Source organism: Notothenia coriiceps, unplaced genomic scaffold (genome assembly GCF_000735185.1).
Source record: "Notothenia coriiceps isolate Sejong01 unplaced genomic scaffold, NC01 NC01_scaffold00024645, whole genome shotgun sequence".
NCBI lineage: Eukaryota > Metazoa > Chordata > Actinopteri > Perciformes > Nototheniidae > Notothenia > Notothenia coriiceps.
Window position 1 is genome coordinate 96833 of NW_011357346.1, and position 20185 is coordinate 117017.

At 40.6% G+C, this 20185-nt stretch overlaps 1 protein-coding gene across 1 annotated transcript in view; it reads left to right on the forward strand.

Annotated features, from left to right (window-relative positions):
- Positions 1 to 455: 455 nt before the first annotated feature.
- Positions 456 to 20185, forward strand: part of robo2 (roundabout, axon guidance receptor, homolog 2 (Drosophila)) — a 54282-nt gene continuing 34552 nt past the window's right edge. Inside the window, exons 1-9 of the mRNA XM_010782352.1 lie at positions 456 to 504; positions 921 to 1078; positions 1316 to 1436; positions 1764 to 1902; positions 10293 to 10429; positions 11577 to 11588; positions 15215 to 15339; positions 16983 to 17154; positions 19539 to 19744. Of these exons, the coding sequence (XP_010780654.1) occupies positions 456 to 504; positions 921 to 1078; positions 1316 to 1436; positions 1764 to 1902; positions 10293 to 10429; positions 11577 to 11588; positions 15215 to 15339; positions 16983 to 17154; positions 19539 to 19744 (1119 nt within the window). The remainder of the gene's footprint in view (positions 505 to 920; positions 1079 to 1315; positions 1437 to 1763; positions 1903 to 10292; positions 10430 to 11576; positions 11589 to 15214; positions 15340 to 16982; positions 17155 to 19538; positions 19745 to 20185) is intronic.

Consider the following 20185-nt stretch of genomic DNA (forward strand, 5'->3'; position numbering starts at 1 on the left):
AGCCTGCAGCGCAGGGACCAGTTATCCCCTCTTATAATCCTGGCCCTCCCCACCATTGTCCCCGGTGCTATGTGGAATTTACATAAGGACCTATGGTGCTGCCCTTAATTTAGGCCTTCTCAAGCGTCTTCAAACATCCTCCAACAAGCTCAGTCCTTTTATCCTTCAGAGGAATAATGTGTCCCTCGCTCCCGCGTGGATGGACACTGCTGAAGCTGAAATGTATATAGTGCATCGCTTTGGATTCGATTTATTGCAGATCAAATGGAGATAGATCTGTTTGAGTACACACAGCAGGGGGGGAAGCCAGAACTACGCCCAGTTTATACCTTTATAATGCATTAGGTATTATGTATGTGAAATTATTATGGAAGGTGTATCCTGCTAGTATGTTTGCATACGTTTGTGCATTCATATTGACATGCTTGTGTGTGTTTGTGTGACAGCAGATCGCCATGTTTGATAATGAGCTGGTGTTGTGTGTTTTGCTGAGCACTATCCTGGGTGAGAGGCTATCTCTGTGATGAAAGGCCTACCTGAGGGGTATACAAGCTGGCCACAGTTGTTCACCAGACCACCCACTGTTTTTTTGTGCATTAACACATATCTGTAGGTGTGAGTGTGTAAGTCTGTGAGTGTGTACATGCAAGCAGAGTGAAGCCGTGTTGCACCCATGTGAGCTCTCACATGTGAATGACACCAGGCTTCAGGGCATTCTGTATCTGTTTGTTCTGCTGCCTCCTCAGGGACCTCCATTAGCTCCAATTAGCCTTCACTTGTGCTGGCTTTGTCAGATGAAGCGGCACACCCCATTCAAAATAGCCACGATATAAGCTGTATGCATTCACGCTGTGTTATAAAAATGGTAGACTTAAACATTTGCACTCTTACTGAACTATTTATTTCCTTTTTTTTGTCAGTGCTGCGAGATGACTTCAGACAGAACCCGACAGACGTGGTGGTGGCCGCAGGAGAACCAGCAATCCTTGAGTGTGTTCCGCCCCGAGGCCACCCTGAACCCACCATCTACTGGAAGAAAGACAAAGTGCGAATTGATGACAAGGATGACAGGATAACTGTAAGTACTATTTCTATCTGTTTTAATACCTGGACTCAATAGTAAGAATTACTGTCAATGTCTCTCACTTTCAGTTTCTGGGCACAACTCATGCTGCTGTCATCGAACACATTTAGCTGTGTTTTTTAGTGTTTGATGAAAGTATAATCATTTGGTTGCTTCAGTTCAACGCAAGAAAAAATTGCTGAAAAAAATGCATTATCTTTGTATTAATCCAAAAACTCTCTGTTTCTCTAGATTCGAGGAGGGAAGTTAATGATCTCCAACACACGAAAGACCGACGCTGGCATGTACATCTGTGTGGGAACCAACATGGTCGGAGAGAGGGACAGTGAGACAGCACAAGTCACCGTGTTTGGTAAGATTTATTTCTCTTGCTCTCCTGAAAGAAATGTTGTCTTCAATGATGTAGCAGAGCCACTTTTGTATTGTATATTCCTGGTTTTGACTACATTTCTCTATCAATGTAATGACCATAGAAAATATTGCAGATGATCATTGAGGGTTAATGAATGGACTAAGAGAGTTATGAAAGCAAGAGTTAGTAGACAGAAGGTCACCAGTCTGAAAGAAGAAACCACTGTGTGGAAAATAGAAGAAATAGAATTTTCATTACCCACAAACATAATCCCACAACATTATATAATAATATGTTCCTTTTCTATCCTCGGTGCCCATCATGCAGAACGACCGACCTTCCTCCGGAGGCCCATAAACCAGGTGGTCCTGGAAGAGGAGACGGTGGAGTTTCGCTGCCAAGTACAAGGAGACCCTCAGCCAAATGTACGCTGGAGGAAAGATGACGTTGATGTCCCTCGTGGAAGGTAGAGGAACATTCTTTAAAAATATGCTTTATTTCTATAGAGAGCTTCCTCAAAATATAGTAATGAAATGTATGTGTGGGTTTGCAGCACCACCACCAATGTGACAGGTTGCACGTTATATAAAGGAGCTGCGGAGGCATTAATGTCAATCTGAGGGACAGTTTCGAAGTAATCATAGCCCTCACTGACAGCGCTCACCTGGCCTGGCTGCTAAGGGACATTTAAAATCTTATTTAGGCTCTACACAATGTATATCACACATTCTGGATGGAATGAGCCCACCCTTTGGTATCCCATAACACAGCTCCCACAGCCAGAGGGGTAGACATTGTATCTTGTCAAGGAAAGAGTCTGCGTGAAAACAACCAGAAACTGAGCTAGACAATTAAAAGTGCGTGACAGGTAAGTTGGCAGGGAGGCTAAAAGGTAGACATCTAGAGGAGCAGAAAATAGGCCCCATTGCAAAGTAGACCAAGACAGATAGAAAGACAGCAGATATACAGAGACATCGTATAGCTGCTGACGTGGCCCTCAAGTGTCTGTGTACAGGTGCAGCTATTCAGGTGAAGTCTTGGCACAGACACCTCATAAAAGGATAATCACTCCCTCTCTTACACATTTAACCCCTTTCAGTGCCTATACCCTTGCTGACATGACACATGCATTCACTCACAGCTGCAAAGACACACAGTGATCAAATAAAATAGGGAATACAAGTCTGTACCAAGAAAGCATCGTTGCCAGATAGTCTGGCTCACTTCCTGTAAAAAGCTACTGATGATATAGAGATGCTGTAGCTTCTTGGTCCCGTGTGTTGCTTCACCATGAGTCACTGAACTCCCAGTCAATAGTAGTGTCATTGTCGGGAGTGGACTTCAAAGAGACCAGCGTTTTTTGTCCCTAGCAAACAAGCCAGCCACACACTGCTTGGATAACCTCATAAAAACATACACTCAGTGGACCTGACATCTCTCAAGGCTAGCCGCAGAGCTGTGCGTGGGCGGGTTGTTTGTGTCTGATAAGGATTTGATTCACTGGGCAGTTCGACACGAGCACTGTGCCAAAGCAAACACATATAAGTACTTCACTCATGCCTTTGATAGGGAGTTGGCTCTGGAAATGAGTTCATTTTGTACACTAATTAACAGATTTATAACTGAGTAGGAGGAGAGTCATGTGCTTCCGTCCTTGCGTACCGTCTTGTCCCTTTGAAGTTATGCCTTATTCGGATATTAAAAAAAGAACAGAAAACAAAAAAAAAGATACTGCCAAACAAATAAGTAATATATAGTGCAATGTTTCTAATTACAATGAGAATTCTTTAGTTTCCCTCACTATATTTAATTCTGCAGACGCAGAAAGCAAGCACGAAGACTGCAATATTCCAATTCTGACATTTTCTGCTGCCTTTGTTGAATGGCAAGAAAACTCGTATTTTAAAGTGACTGAGTGTTCCTGCTTTCCCTACCATTTATCCTCACTTAATTATCATCAAACAATGCCTTCTCTGACTGACAGAAGAATGGTTGAAAATCCCACACAGGAGTAGTTTCCAGTAAGATAACTGGCATGTGCTCAGAAATACAAGAAGAAATAGAAGCAGCTGATGTGTCACCAACCTGTAGGCGTCAAACAGTAATGGTCTTAGCCATAGGAGTAAACGATTAAAGATCAAGCACTTCTATATGCAGCGAGGAGAGGTCTTTGTCTGCTCTTTATCTCAAAAGGTTACACTGTCCTTATTATTATGTTAAGCTGTAAAAGGAGGGACTTAGTAAGGTGGCTCCTTCTTTACCATCAAATCGTTTTAACTTATCTTTGCTGGTCCCTTTACACTTGTGCGTGCCTGTTTTTTCATGTGTGTGTTTGTGTATAATTGTTATACTAGGAAGAAGGGAAATGGAGCCTCAGCTGAGTAAACAGGTCTTTAATATGCTCAGTGGTTTCAGCAGCCTCCCAGGCAAACACATGCACACACTGGCACATAGACATAAGGCCCATCAGGATGGCACTGGCTTCAGTCTCTGTGGGATAGAAAAAGGAAAAAGAGACAGCACAAGGATTGTTTCAATTAGAGGACAGAGACAATAGTGATGCTCTTTTGCCTCTGTGTGGGAGTTTTACTACGTTTGTTAAAAAAAAAAACTGGATTAAAATCAAACCAGCTTTTCTACTCTAGGAGACTGGCCAACAAGCTTTGGTACGGCAAAGTAATACAATAGGTACATTTTTCAGTATGAGGCCAAATCCCTAGACGTATCCCTGTGAAACCATTCAAATAACAGTCTGGTACATGTCAGAGTCAAATAAATAGCTACTGTATAAGTGTCGAGTAACAACAGGTGCATTATAACTGCAGGGGCATTAATTATGATTTTGAGCTTAAATATTAGCATTGCCTTTTGATCCAAAATCTAAATAAGAAATATTTAGAAATAACCAAATTGACATGGATATTTTAAAGCACTGTCTGGACTGTGTTCAACCCAACGCCTAATAACAGGATCTTGTTATTTAAAAAACAAATATACCATTTTAAGTGTTGATATCAAAGGCTTCTTTCCGAATTCCAATTCAACCATTTCATTATGAGGATGGGAGTCTTTGAGTTGTTACATGCATGTAGTAGGGCTGCTCAATTAATCGTATTTTAATTGCAATTACGATTATGGCTTGCAACGATTACGAAAACAACGTAATCGAAATAAAATGATTACTTTTTTATTATTATTACTTATTTTTCTTTCTTTTTTCAAATTACTTTTTTTTTTTTTTTATTGTTTTTTCAGTTGAATTATACTTAAAGTTCAGGGCAATCACAACTGTTAAAAACATACTGTTAAAAAAAAAAATTCTCCAATAAATTGATGTTTTCAAAGTAAATGGATAATCGTTTTTAATAATCGTGATATCAATTATTGACCCAAATAATCGAGATTATGATTTTTGCCATAATCGAGCAGCCCTAACATGTAGTCCACCAAAAAATACATGTACTAATAGCCAGGCCAAGACAGAATGATAACCGGCTGCTGAAATTAGATCAGCCGTTTGGTAACATTGCAGGTTCTTACTCTCATAATGGTTTTTCCTTAAATGCATATGGTGGTGCAAAGTTTTTAACAAGACTTAGATTAAAGCCATATATTTTGTCATTTTGCAGCCCTATTAATACTTAAACCAGAAAACATATCATTTTTGAGAGCAGCTTCATTTGGAATTCTATCAGGATCATATTAATATCAGTCTGTAAAGTATCTCTGCTGATTCTTGGGGAAAGTACAGAATAGCTGCTCCCACATCAGAGAGCCAGTAGAGGAGAACCAGGGAGCTTTGTGTCTCCAAATGGAAGAGTCTCCGCCATAGTCTATGAATCCCAATAAAAAAACGTTGCCAGTGTGTGTTATCTCCCACTGGATACCAGCTCAGTGTTTTACCTCGTCTTTCCCTCCTTTGGTTTCCCTTTCCCTGCTTGTTTGCTCCGGACCCCTGTGCCCTCTGCTGTGCCTTATCAGAGCCTCTTTGGTCCTGCAGTCTATCTGTATTCAGGCCCCCTGTCCCCGTTGACCTCCACTGCACAGCCTCTGCAACATTCAGCAGGAAAAAGCCTTTCTTTCTGACTCATTCCCTTCATGGTTTTGCACCGGTGTGGGTTTGTCTATGATAGAGGTGTGTGGGTCATTATATTTGAGAGAGCTGTTAAAGCTAGTGTGACAGGAGCGTCTGCGTTATGCTGACCATCCAGTTTCAGTGATTTCTCACCTCTGCAGCTCAGCAAAAGGAAAAGACGGCAAGCTATGGTTCCTGTCTCCATTACTTCCCCTGATATATAAGTGGATACATCTGGTATTTATGAGTGTGCATGTGTATGGGGGGGTGCTGAGTGCAATAGCAGTATGATGCTCAGCAGTGGTTTATTGATTGTGTCAACAGTAAACTAATGGGAATAAAACAAGAATCCACTGTTTATGACCGTGAATATAGAAATGTTAGTTTTGCATTAATTAGGATGATACACAGTGGATAATGCATTATGTATAAGAGCTTTTCATCCTCATGGAAAGAAAGAAAATGACCTTTCAATTTCTAAGAAAGCCTAGATGACTACCTCAGTTCTTTTGTTTTCTCTATCTCCATTTTCAGATTTACCATACTGACCGCTCCAAACCACTTTTGAATAAGTAAAGACTTCACTGCTGCCACTGTGGCACTGGAGAGAAGTCACTCTTTTAAAGGCACATTTTGGATCAGTTTACTACCCACAAACCACCAGCCTTACAATAAGGGTCAAAGTCTTTCCAAACTGATCCTATATCAATATAGGATAAGGTGCTGAATGTAAGTCAGACTGATTGTAGGCCCTGACCCTGCTGATGCTTCAGAGATGCCAGTAGGGAGTAGAGTTCTGGCTAAGGGCCTTACAAAAGGAAGATGAGAAGCGATAGCGGTTAATTGATTCCCTCTCATGGGTGACAAGCTCTGGACAGGTAGTCTCCAGCTCTTTTGATCAGGATGTGCTAAAGTAGCTGTTAGATGGTGTGAAACTGGATCAGACTGACAGAATGAAGTGGAGCAGAGAGGGGACTTTGTGTCAGAGCAGCAGGGCCAGAGAGCAGGCCTGAATTGGTCCTCTGCCGTATCTTGAGTCAGAGTTGGCACACAACCCTTCTGCCTACAGCCGGCCCCATTCATGTACACACAGAGACAGAGCAGATAAGATCCTTTCAGGTCGAGTCATTTTGTTGATAACAGTACGCACACATTCAGTCGGACACACTACCGAGATATACGATTCACTTAATGCGGGTGAATTGGCACAAGTCTGAAGGTGGAGCATGGGTGAGTGTGTTTCTGACAGATGGTTTCAAAGCAGATCATCTGCAGGACTTTTGAGATGTGATGCCTTTTAAAGTCTGTGCAATAAAGTTGTCATCTTTGCACAGCCTTCTTCGTGCAGCAAACACATCAAGTTGACAACCCAGGAAAATGCTGCTTTGTCTTGGCCTTTGCTTACATTCCCATCACTCCTCATCTTCCTGCAAGATTGAATGACTCGACACATGTGTGGAAATGTGTTGGATGATTGTGTACTCTGTTCTTTGTGTGAGTGCGTGTGTGTACAGCGTGCCTTTTCTCTGTTGAAAAGGAGGGAGAGTGAACTGGCTCTCCCTCCTTTCCACAGCCCTTCTACTTTACATGTGCAATTACATTCCTCCTCTAATAGAGAACAGAACTATGCCCCAATTCAGTTTCAATAAAGAGCTACTGTTCCCTTTCTGTGTGTACTTACACGTTTGTGTGGCCGCAACTACCTCTTATCCCTGAGTATTTCCACTCATCTTGTCATCTAGGCTGATTCCATATAGGAAGTTGATTACAGATTGATTGGGTTTATGTTTTCCCCTAATAAGTCCTGGACCAGCCTGAGGTTCTCTTTTGAGAGATTGATGGAGTAGGGACCTAGAACAAAAAGCATGTTGTCCAGTACATGTATACGTGGGTTATCCAAATGGTGAGGGCTCGGTCATGCAGATGTCAGACTGCAGGAAACTGTATGAGCAGTTGAACTGTCCACCTGTTTTGTTGTTTTGAGATTATAACATATTTGGCTCTAATACATTACCTTAACACAGTATCACAACTAGGGCTGCTCAATTAATCGTATTTTAATCGCAATTACGATTTTGTCTTGCAACGATTATGAAAACAACATAATCGAAATAAAACGATTATTTAATTTTTTAATTTTTAATTTTAATTTGTATTGGCTTTTCAGTTGAATTATACTTAAAGTTCAGGGTAATCAACTGTTAAAAACATACCGTTGAGATTTGTTTTTCAATAAATTGATGTTTTCAAAGTAAATGGATAATCGTGATATTAATTAGTGACCCAAATAATCGAGATTATGATTTTTGCCATAATCGAGCAGCCCTAGTCACAACTATGTCTGTCACAATTGTAGATGTCACAAGATTAACGTGGTCAAAAGTATTCGCAACATTTTGTTAGCCATGATGTTAGCATGGCTCTTTGGATGGTAAAGTCCTTCTGCCATTTAATTGGTCAGTCCACCATTTTGGTCCAGACTGAAATGGACTTAAAATGAATAATTATCTACCTTTAGCTGTACTTTATGATATCACTAATAAGCAAATGTTACATACCAAAATGTATCATCATTTTAAACTAGCATGATGAACACGGCAAACCTTCTACCTACAGTAGAATGCTGATGTTTGTTGACGCAGAGTTGGATATGGTTGGGTGTTTGAAAGTGCTCAACATATTTGTATCTTGTTCACTTGCTCTCATCTTTGTTTGTTTGGGAGTCATGGTGTTTTCCCTAAGCCATTGCCACTCTTTTGCTTATCTCCACCTCCTCTTGCAAGCCAGTACTTCATGTTGAGCTTCCCATTGAAGCCTGGGGGGATTCTCGTTCTAATAGCTTGTTTATTTTTCATCTGGCAACAGGCTTGTCACAAAATGTGCTGTAGATGCCTGTCTCTCAGTTTCAACAATAAATACTTTATTCACGTCCCCCACCCTTACCTGAACTGTACATCCCCTTTCTCTAGAACAAAGCATTCAGTCATGACTCAGTCAAATAATCATTATGGCTCCTTAAGTACCTGTGTGGATAGGAGGAACTGGCAGTCAGAGTTGAGGAATGTGCTTCAATAAAGCTGCCTTTGAATGCTTGCTCAGGAAATGTCATAACAGCAGGTGAAAAAAAAATACAGGACAGGACAGATTAGTTTTGCAGCTGCTAGTGGCAAGCAGCCATCAGTACACCTGATGGTCGAGCAGAGGGGTCTTTCCCACTCTGAGGGGAATGGACCATAGCATGCTGTTACTCTAAAATCACATCAGAAATTTTCGCTGTAAATCAAAGACTGTTGCCATATCTAATAGTCCAATGTATTATCCACAGTAAACAGATACCCTAAAATACCTCATAGTTTAAAATATAAATCACTTCTATTTAAATATCAGCAATTTCCATGAAGAGACCAAAACCAGAAATATATGTATCCCTCTAGCAAGCTGTGTAGCCAAAGTCCAATGTACCATACTCCTCTGTGCCACAAAGCTCTATTGTCATCTAAAGGCCATTAAAAACATATAAAAGAGTCATACTTTTGGACCGGGTGGCATATTTCTTCATTACAATGAACATGGCCAGTGTAGTTCTGAAATAACTTTGCGACTGCATTTTCCAATCTCTTAAGGGTTAGCACCATGTTGGGCAGACATATGTCTTATGTATTTTTAATAGTTGTTGGGCTGCAAGTTTGGAGTTTTATGGCACAGAGGTAAAAGCTATAATAAAAGGAGAATGTAATGTCAGGGCTGTCCTTTAAAGACCCTTTGTGGATTTGAAACATTCTGGCTTTGGGGGATTCCAAGTGGTGTATATATATGGACAGCGTTACTCATATTTAAGGCTGAAAGTAACACACAGATTGCAACAATTTCACTTTTCATTGTCGGATTATGTTCAAAAATATTCTACAATCTTATTAAAATGCTGCACATGTGCTCTAAAGGGGCAACATAGTGTCAAGCTCACATAGAGTGGCCTGTTATCGGAACATCTCAACACTGTTTTCTGTGCCTGTGAGTGACATACTGTGGACAGCAGAAGGTTGTCAGGCTGACAGACCACCATCACACAGCTCCACCACCCCCACTACTTACGCACTGCCAGGCCAGCACCCCCTTCAATTACAGACTGAAACAACAAGCCTGACCAGCATCATCCCCCTGTCAACCGCCTTGAAATGTATACAGGTCTAGGCACACACAACCTCTTGCAAAAAAAACATAAACACAAACAGTTGACTACTGCAGTGTAATTGAAATTACAGCCAGCTACAGTATAGATGCTATATACATTCAGTCAAATACAAAGGTGTAGCTCTTTTTTATTAGATTTATTGTATACATATATCCATGCATAGGGGTGTGGCTGCAGCATGGCCTAGTTATGCACATGTACATACATAAAGCTCTGCATATGGTTTAAACATACATACACAGAGAGAGAGAGAAGCATCTCATGAATATTAAACAAGTTTTGGAAGGTTCCAACTGAACGCACAACACTCTGTTTGTTGTCTGTCATTGTTGAATAATTGATCCTTGCAATCTTCATTTGTCAGAATGAACAATTGTGCTTCTGTGTTCCTCACAAAGGAGACTTTTACCAGCTAGGTAATATACTGAAGCAAGTCTTATCTGTCGAAGGGTTAATTTGTTATCTGAATGTAAAGTATGTATTTTCAATGTTGAACAGGTAACTTAGATTTCATGATTCCTCGTATGTGTTAACCTACCTGGTAATAAACCTGCTTCTGATTCTGATGATGTAACATCTTTGTTGATAGGTACGAGATCAAGTATGATAAGGATGACTATTTGCTGAGAGTGAAGAAGGCTTCCATTAACGACGAGGGCACGTTTACCTGTGTGGCAGAAAACCGCGTGGGCAAGCTGGAGGCCTCCGCCACTCTCACCGTCAGAGGTAAAAACCCTTCTTTTCTTTTTCGGACAATAACTAGCATATGACAACACTTAGAGAAGTCATGGAGCACTGAGGGTAACGTACATGTACACTAAAATGAGGTTCAGGTTGGTAGTTTACTCCATAGGGTCCCCTTTACACAAATAGGAACCCAGTATGCTGACTCCCGCAGCCAAGAAATATGTAGACAGTCAATGAATCTGTTTAATTATTTACATTTCCAAGTGCAGCGTTGACACACTCTGCCACCTTCCCCCTGTCGTGGTGGTCTGCTAGCCACGCTACCCTCGATTCTGCAACCACCCAGTCAGCAAAGCCATTTCACAGATTACTGGTGCACACCGCCAGTCCAACACCTGGGGTTTTGCGATGTTAATAAAAACATGCTAAGCATAATTTTCACCCTCATTTCGCCACTCTTATTTACACTAAATCCAAGTGATTAGAGTCTCTGTTGAATTATTTACAGGGACACAGGGCCATGGGTGGATAAAACCAGGTGTGGGTCATTTTCTCTTATTGGGCTCGTGATTTGTGAAGGCAGCGTCTTAGTGTTTTGCTTGAAGATGATGACATATACAGCACCGAAGAAACACCACCTGCACCAACTTTTCTGAAGGGAAAAGGGTGCTTCAACAGTTCTGATCACTGGATGAACGCACATGCTGTCTTCACGTTTTTGCTTTCTATTGATCTCCTTTATTCTGCTCCGTCCATTAAAAAAACACACCTTCATTTTGCTACTACAGACACACAACATCCGTACAAATGTAGATTTCATTAATGCAGACAGCAAAGGTCCAGTAGCTTTTTTGTCACTCACAAAAATAATTGCCTGAATTGGAAATTTGCGACCACCAGGCTGCGCTCATATTAGATGGCTGTTCCAGACATGCTGTTTCTGAGAAACAGAGCCTTTGAGCTAATCAATAAAACTGCCCAGTGGACAAAGACTACTGGATCCTCTCTGCCATGCTGACCCTGTGCCAGAAAAGGGTTGGCCACAAAGCAACATGTCATTCATTCTGACTTTGATTTTGTTTTGTCTTATTTTTTTTCTGTTTGTCTTTTTTTGTTTTTTCTGTTTGTTTGTTTGTGTCTTGATTTGTTTATTTGTGTATCCACTCCTCCATTGTTGTGTCTCCAGCTCGCCCTGTCGGTAAGTACCCATACTTCTGATTTGATCCCATCCTGCATGATGTCTTCATACAAATGTTTAATTTGACTGCTTTACAATCAATTACCATTGTTTTATTGTTAACAGGTCTTACTTCACATGGCGCACTCCTATAATTATTGTTTACACATCGTTTTGTAGTATGTGGAGATTTTACAGCTCTAACTGGATTAATAAAACACTAATGGTGAATAACAAGTGTTTTTGTTCATTTAATATGATACACTTTATTCCTGTAAGTTTTCTTGAGTATAATGTTTTGAACTTAAATGCAAATAACCTACTTATACTGTAATACATTTCAACAAACTGTCAACATAATTTCTGATCCAAAAGTATTCTCTATATCAACATGATGTTATCATAAAACAACTTGTGAAAGCAGTAATGTTTAAAAATCAAAAAGCATTACTTATTTTAGTGTTAGTTTTTCAAAATGTCAAAAAGCCACAGAATATTCAAAATTAGAGTCTTTATTTATATCACCTGATTTCAACCAGCAGGTGATGGAACTGTTGTAGGTTTCAATTGAACTCTCTTGTGTGACAGATTTATCCTATCCCCTAAAGTTGTAGCATAAAACTAATGCCAGTAGACACAATACCATTTCCTTAACAATGACTGAGTGGGCTGGCAGTCCAATAGTCTCAGAAGTTGTTATCAAATATGTTCCAGAACGTGTTTAACTTGCAAGTCTTGAAGCCATCTGTGAATTGTTGGAACACAAATCTGAGATCTGTTTGTTTTGGACAAGCTTCATTTCTTTTGAGTACCACACTATAGTGTTGGGAATCTCATTGTATTTCCCTAGAGATTGGGAGAAGGTCATGGCAAAAGTACATTTGTTATGCATAACAGCTTACATTCTTAAAGGAATGAGTGAAAATGGGCATCTTGAAAAAAAAAGGTGAGCCTATTGAGAGGCTAAACAGAGAAATAACAGGAAGAAAAAGACTTTTCAGGACAAAGAAAGGAAAAGAAAAGAATGGCATAAGTGTGAGACAGACTTGACTGGCAGAAGAACCCAGACACTGCCTCATTGGAAGGACTTTGGTTGCCAAAACAGCAGTAACTGTTCTGCAATTGTCAAACTGTCAGCTTTCAAGAAGATGGAGGAAATTACACATTCAATCTGCCTGTGGGAAGAGACAGCAATTGTCGTAGACTTCTGAATAAAATATGATTGAACGTGAGATTGTAAAGAAGAAATGCCTCTTGGTTTGTGGCCCTGGGTGTACTGAATGGATGTCTTTCTCTCTGTTCATTTGTTCTTTTCTCCCTGAAATGCTGAGTCCTCTCCAAACCAGGCAGTTGTAGCTTGTCGTGAATTAAATATGGGCGCCAGATCAGGTTTTTCCTTGGGAGAGGACAGGAAGTAGCCTCTCACATGTCATTTAGGGTCTGTGAATCAAAAACAGGGCCAGTGTGAGTTAGCCCTCAGCCAAGCTGTGAAACTGTCACTCCATTTCTTCCTCTTGATTTGTCTGAGTTTTTGATCTGTTCTTTTCTGTTCACCCCCTTTGCCTCTATTAGAGTCCATCCCCTAACATTCCCTATGAGTATTTTATTCCCTTTACAATGACATTTGAAATATAGAAAGGGAAATTGAAAGTACTGCCACAGGTAAAGGGTCCTGATGCAAAGGTGTTTGCTAGTATAACAATTATTCACATTTTATTTTTGTAGAGTTAAAGTCAATATTTCTTTTTACAACCAGCTGCCAACAATCATCCATACAAGGACAAGCCAATTATAAACCTCAAAATCATTCATTTAACCAAATTATGTTTGACAGTACTTGGTATCATAAATATGGAAATAAGTTGGGTAAATTCTTCTCCATAAATTAAGTTGACATTTTATTTGCAAGAAGAGCCTTTGAGAAAGGAAAATACATTGATGAAGAAAGTGTGAGAAGGGACGATGGCGATGCATTAAGGGACAAGTCTGTAAGGTGTTAAACCATATTTTTAGCGGGTAGTTAGTTATGCGATGTGTGGGATGGAGCAGAGGAAGCAAAGGGAGGGAACTGAGTCCTTGCCAGAGCATGATTTAGGAGCTCTGTATCAGGCCCAGCATTGTGAGAGCCACGAGATATTCAAGCTGCAGAAGGCCAAACGGGAAAGCAGTAAATCTGTAGCCATCTGTACCATTCCCAACTGTGTGTATCTTTGACAAATACACACACCCCAAAAAGGGATTACATAGAAAAACCAGCCAAATGGGAAGAGATTGGCCTTACTGGAACCAGCTGGCTTGTCAGTGAAAGGACTTACAAAGAAATAAAAAGAAACAGAAAGGGTGCAAAATGTTTCAACATTTGTTTCTTCGTCATGTAATTTACAAACAATCTCTGAACCTCTTGTTTTCCATATTTTTTGCCTCAAGAAAATTGCCCTTTATTATCTATTTTCTTCACTTACCCTGAGTATTTAATTTGTTGACTTACATTCTCTCGGCAAGAATCATGTAATTTCCTATATGGAACGTGTTGTCGATGTAGCAAACATGGTACTTGTAAACACAACAAGTATAGAATAAACAAGCTTGGGTCTAAGTTCAGGTATTTCACAGAGATCTAGTTTTGAAGCTGGGCTAATTTATTTTAACTTATTTCCTTCGATGCTGCAATGTATTGTGACCAACCCATAGACATAACATAGGTTTTGATTACTTGACATAAACAATTTTTTATATTAATACAAATGAATATCCCTTATGGTAATAAGTAATATAGTTTATCATGGGAGAACAACATTATAATTCATTATTATCCCAGTTTTCTGCTCGGATTGATCAGTTTTTGTTTGTTCGAGTAATGATAATGCTGCCTCCATAACCTACCTCAGACTATGGTCAGGGAGCAAAGAGAGGCGAAGCTGCACACCAAAAGGAGTTGTATCTAATCTCTGAACTCCACTCTCTTTATAATTAAACTGCATCTGCCAACTTGTCAGTCAGAAATGTATCACTCTGTCGCGACTAGGAGTGTGTGACAACTGCATGGGCTTATGATGGAGATGAATATTGACTGAGGAAGCTTCACACTACAATTTAAAAGTCTGATATGTTTTCAAGCCTCCATCTCTACTTGATGGAGAGGTGTTAGCTTGAAGTGTGGTGAACACAGAATTGGTCTTTTCTGTTTCTCACTCCCTGTTGATACAACTTTGATCAAAAGTACAGTGCTGCTTCAGATCTTGACTTTTATATGAGATGCATTATGATGCAGACATTTTAATGAATCCTTGTATGTCTTTACCTGTTCACAGTTGTGTATGATTCCAGGGAATGGGTGTGCCTTTGTGTTGTCCCAGATCTTAGTGCCATTGTGACTAAGAATATTTCCCTTGTGATTGCCAATGTCATTCATTCAGCCTCAGCCCCACCTGGATGAATGGCCAACCTGGTTAACATGACAATGATAGCCATGATTGTCCTTCCTCTGCATGGAAGCTCTGTACGGCACTCCCACTTTGTTTGACTATGTGGTTTATTGCTTGTCTTTGCTTGAAATCCCCAAGCCCTGATTATCTCCAGCCCTGATGTTTGGTGTCGCTGTGTACCTCTGGTCTTCTAACATTGTTGTTTTTGCCCTTTGACCTCAGCTGCGCCCCAGTTTGTCATTCGCCCAAGGGACCAAATTGTGGCTCAAGGCCGCACTGCCACCTTCCCGTGTGAAACCAAAGGAAACCCTCAGCCTGCTGTCTTCTGGCAGAAGGAGGGAAGTCAGGTAAGAGCAGACAATCTCACACAACCCAGTTTGTAGAAAACAAATTTTCTTTTTCCCAATATATCTTACATGTAGAAATATATTGCTCTCTTAGTCTGCAGCTTCTGTTATCTACTGTGCGTCTGGTGATCAACTCTCAGCACTTTGTTTAGATTCCCTGGGCTGTATGCACAATTGCTGAGTACTTCCTCCTTCCATACATGCACATGCACACACACACACACACACACACACACACACACACACACACACACACACACACACACACACACACACACACAGAGCACTGCAAACTAAACTATCTGTCATCCGTATCTTTACTACAGACACATATACACCTTTGTTCTCAGGAGCCGCCAAACGGCAGTGTGCCTGGCAAAGTGCTAATCGGTTTCCCCGTGACCCTGCACTGATAAGAACGATCCTATCCCTCACTGGAGCAGATAACCCATTCAAATACCTGGGTGTCCTCACAACGCTCAACAACAGTGCCAATTAGGAGCCTGTTGGGGCTTGTAGATGAGCCAGAGATATCATTCAGCTCTGGCTAAGGTTCAAACTCACACTCATAGCCTGCAGGCCAACAATTACAGCAAAGTGATCTTAAAAGAGTGAACAGGAGTGAGTCACGTGCTTACATGTTCTCACAAACATTTGGTGTAATTCTCACCCACTTTACCCCTTAACAATGTCTGACCTAAAGCTCATGACTCAGTTACACTGTGTAATGTTGTGAACTTGTTCAGATAAAGCAGATTTATATTCAGCGTCTGTCTCACGTTGTCAATAAAGATGAGTCTTTTGAAACAGTTTTACCACAAACACTTTCATACACCATTCAACACTTGACTCTGTATTGTGTTTGTGAATGCTTTCTGTATCTTATCCACACAGACATATACAAAGTATGAAGGTATTTATTGAGAAAACAAATTAAATCTAATTCAGTACAGTAATTAAATGTCAAAAATACCTTGGAGTGTACCTCTTTCATGCGCTAAAGATGGGTTGAGCCTAATTAAACTAAAACAGCATCATCTGTTGCATTAAAGTGATTAAATGTAATTAAATCCAGCTAATGTATTTGGGGATAATTCTTGTGAACGAAAGAGCTGGGATAAAGTGGCTGCTGGGCTAATAAAGATGTAGAGGTGATGTTTTGTCATCATTTGATCCTGGGTATTTACTATGAAGTACGTGGTATTGATTATCCCTTCCTCTTTAGCTATATTAAAGAAGTATTGTATTATATTCAGTATTTGCTCAACTCTATGGGGTGGTCTCTGTGGGTAAAAGAGCAGCTCAAAACTGCTTTGGAATTGAAGCAGAATGGAAAGTAGTCACGGAGCCAACAAGAGTAAAAGTAGCCTTCAAAACACAGTGGAGCCTTTGGCTTGGCAAAGGAATACATTTGAAACCAAGTCATCAAACTGTATACATGTTGGGAAGTGTGTGAGGTTGGTTAACCAAGTGACATATGAAATGGTTCGTAGTGTAGCTCTAATAGTCTGTGTGAAAGTGTGTGTGCACAGCATATGTGTGAGTTTGGTGGTGGTGATGGATGTGTGGGGGTCTTTGTTATATTTCCAGGTTGTACTGGTTCCATGTTCTTACTAATTGGCTGTTTGTACCTCTTCCTGCAGAATTTGCTCTTTCCCAACCAACCGCAGCAGCCCAGCAGTCGCTTCTCGGTGTCACCCGGCGGAGACCTCACCATCTCATCTGTGCAGCGGGCAGATGCTGGCTATTATATCTGCCAGGCCCTGACTGTTGCAGGCAGTATCCTCGCCAAGGCTCAACTCGAGGTCACAGATGGTGAGGGAAAACTCACACATAACTTATTCCAAACCAGCACACTAACACACACCGTAGCACCACTGCAAATGTGGAGAAGTTGGTGCATAAGAAACAGATATACTTTCAATATGCATGTAAGGGACTTTCAACAAATGCATTTAGACATTTACCGATGCACAAATTCATATTTAATACAGGTTTTTCAATGATATCTGATCATAGTTTTTCATGGTTTAACACACTTCTTGCATGCTGAGTTTATATGTGAATTTGGCCCTTAACCCCTGTGAAACTATAGGTCCACGTCACTATTCTTTTGTTGATGTTATTCTGTGATAGATGTCAGTATGCCCATGACCTTCAGTTGCTGTGTTTTGCAATACTCTCTTTGTTCCTTATTTTTTTATGACACAATTTAATTAACATTTTCCACATTTCCTTTTGGAAAGGAAATAAAGCATTACCCTTGAGTTTGTTCAAGTTTAATGATCAGCGTTTTGTATGAGTGGGCGAGGTGCAAGTATGTGTGTGTGAGGGAGAGAGGGAGGGAGGGAGCTAGAGAAGCAGAAAGAGAGGGGACATGATTGAGTGAGTGACAATGGTTTCCTGTGGAATGAATGATGTGGTCCTGCGAGCTGTGGGAGCATCTAATCTGCTCAGCTACTGTGATGGCAAGATCGAGGGCCATCCATATGTCTGTGGAAGTACCTGCTGGCAGAAGGATTAAAAGCAACATTTTCTTCTGAAGTGAGAATGGTTCCATTGGACAAACTAAATTGGGATGTCCTTCATTTGCCTGAAATAATATATCATCACTTTTTTAAATTGAAATACTCTGGCTTATCAACAGTTAACCATTTCATTCGTTTTTTTTATAAATATGTCCTACAAACAGTATGCTAGTAAAATAGGTGTTGGTCCGACAGAAAAGGATAGAGGAGGAAAGAGTACAAGAGGGCCAGGGTGAGGTCACGGCCACACCTGTCGCAGTCCTTACGTGATTTACTGCCCAGAGCCCAGACAACAGTCTGTGGAGTTCAAGGAGATCTGTAATGAGAAATTCCTGATCCAGAGACCCAAGGCCTTAGTTGAGCCTTGCCTCCCACCCCCCCTGTCACTCCTCCACGCCATCGACACATCCATCAGGCGCATCAAATCCCTAGACTTAGGAATGTCTTATGCTTGTGCACTAGCATCTGTCACTAATCATAACTGACTGTCTTCTGTCAACAGGGAAGGCTTTGGAGGCAAGGTCTTCATTTGAAATATATATATTAACAAACAATAAAAGTTGAGGCTTTATAGAAGCAAAACAAAACACCTTTATCTAGCGTAAATGTTAATAAAAGCAATAGCAGACAGAAACACTTCTACAGCATAGTGTGTCACTGGCAAACAGTAGTTGCTTTGATTCATAGCTTAGTTTCTGATACGCAGTGACCCTCTTAATACTCAAATTGCACCCTTACATAAACATTCCACGGGACTAAAATAATAAGAGAAATATCATTGTTGAAATGGATGTGAAAGCTAAGGGTTGAGCAGAACATAGCAGAAGGGTTTTTCTTGGAAGCACTTCCTTTTGTCAGATGTAGCCTCTTAGATTGGAAATCGGGTTGGAAACGTGGGTGTGATAATGTGTTGAAAGGTTACCGAGGTAGACTGGGTAATTAGCCCCTGCAGGTCTGACATCATTAATCCATACCTTCTAATTAATGTGGCTTCTGTGATGCCAGGGGGACTCCACATTATTCAACTCTAAATATATCAACTGTGCGAGAGCACTAACTCTCTCTGAGATCACCTCTAACTTACCCAATATTTCATTGAGGGAACCCACAGGCTTTTTTTGGCACATTATAACAAATGAATTTGCTCATATAAATGGAATTAATCACAGCATTTGCATTCATCTAAAGTGAAATAAAAACAAATTACAAGGGGATTTTCGTCATTGATTGTTTATTGTTAAAATGTAGATACTTTTCACCTTTCCTTGTGCCCCGTGCTTCACACAATGAAGTATTTATCTGAACCCCACTGAGTCAATAGGCAAGAGTCTCACCACTAAACTTTACCACAAAGTCTAGATTAGTGTATAAAAATAAGGCTAACCAGGCTGTAACTGGAAACTTCTTAGCATCCCTCTGCCACATCAATGGAACTAAAAAAACACTACTTTTCCAAGCTTCCTGGAAATACAGGATACGGTCATTGTTCTGTGGTACAATTACAAGACCTGCAGAGAAAAAAGGATATTTTATGATAGATACCCACATCCACCCCGAGTGAGTTTTATGACCATGCTGTCACTCGTTTTATTTACAGTTAGGGCGCCTGAAAACTGCTTTTATCTGAAATCCTAATGATAATATGCTCACATTTCTGTCTTTGTATCACAGTGCTCACAGACAGGCCGCCACCAATCATCCGCCAAGGCCCGTCCAATCAGACACTTGGTGCGGACAGTGTGGCTCTGTTGAAGTGCCAGGCTTCAGGAGACCCTATCCCCTCCATCAGCTGGCTGAAGGATGGGGTCAGTCTGCTGGGAAAGGATGCCCGCATGTCCCTGCAGGAGCTGGGCAGCCTTCAGATAAAAAACATCAAGGTAAAACATTTCATTGCCCATTTTATTGTGAAACAAATTGACAAATAAATCCCTGCTACTGTACCAATCCTGTATTAAAATAGCTTTATCCAAAACTAGAGCTTAACTATGATTTCAAGCACCAGCTACCTTTTGCTAATTGTTGTCAACAGCCTTGCTTTATGTTATTACTCAATATTTGTATTCAGGTAAAGGCATTTGTAGGTACCTTAATGACTTAAGGAGAGGATAGGCAGCATTGATTTTTTTTAATTCAAATGATTCAATAGTATCACTTTATGGCAGGGCACCTCCAACGGGGCTCAGCTGTGCCGGGTGGGATGGGCTCCAGCTGCAGCATAGAATATATGTATGCACTTATAGATATATACACACATGTGTGCACACATACACGTTGAGAGTAGATTACATTTAAAAGGCCCACATCTTCCTTTCCCCACT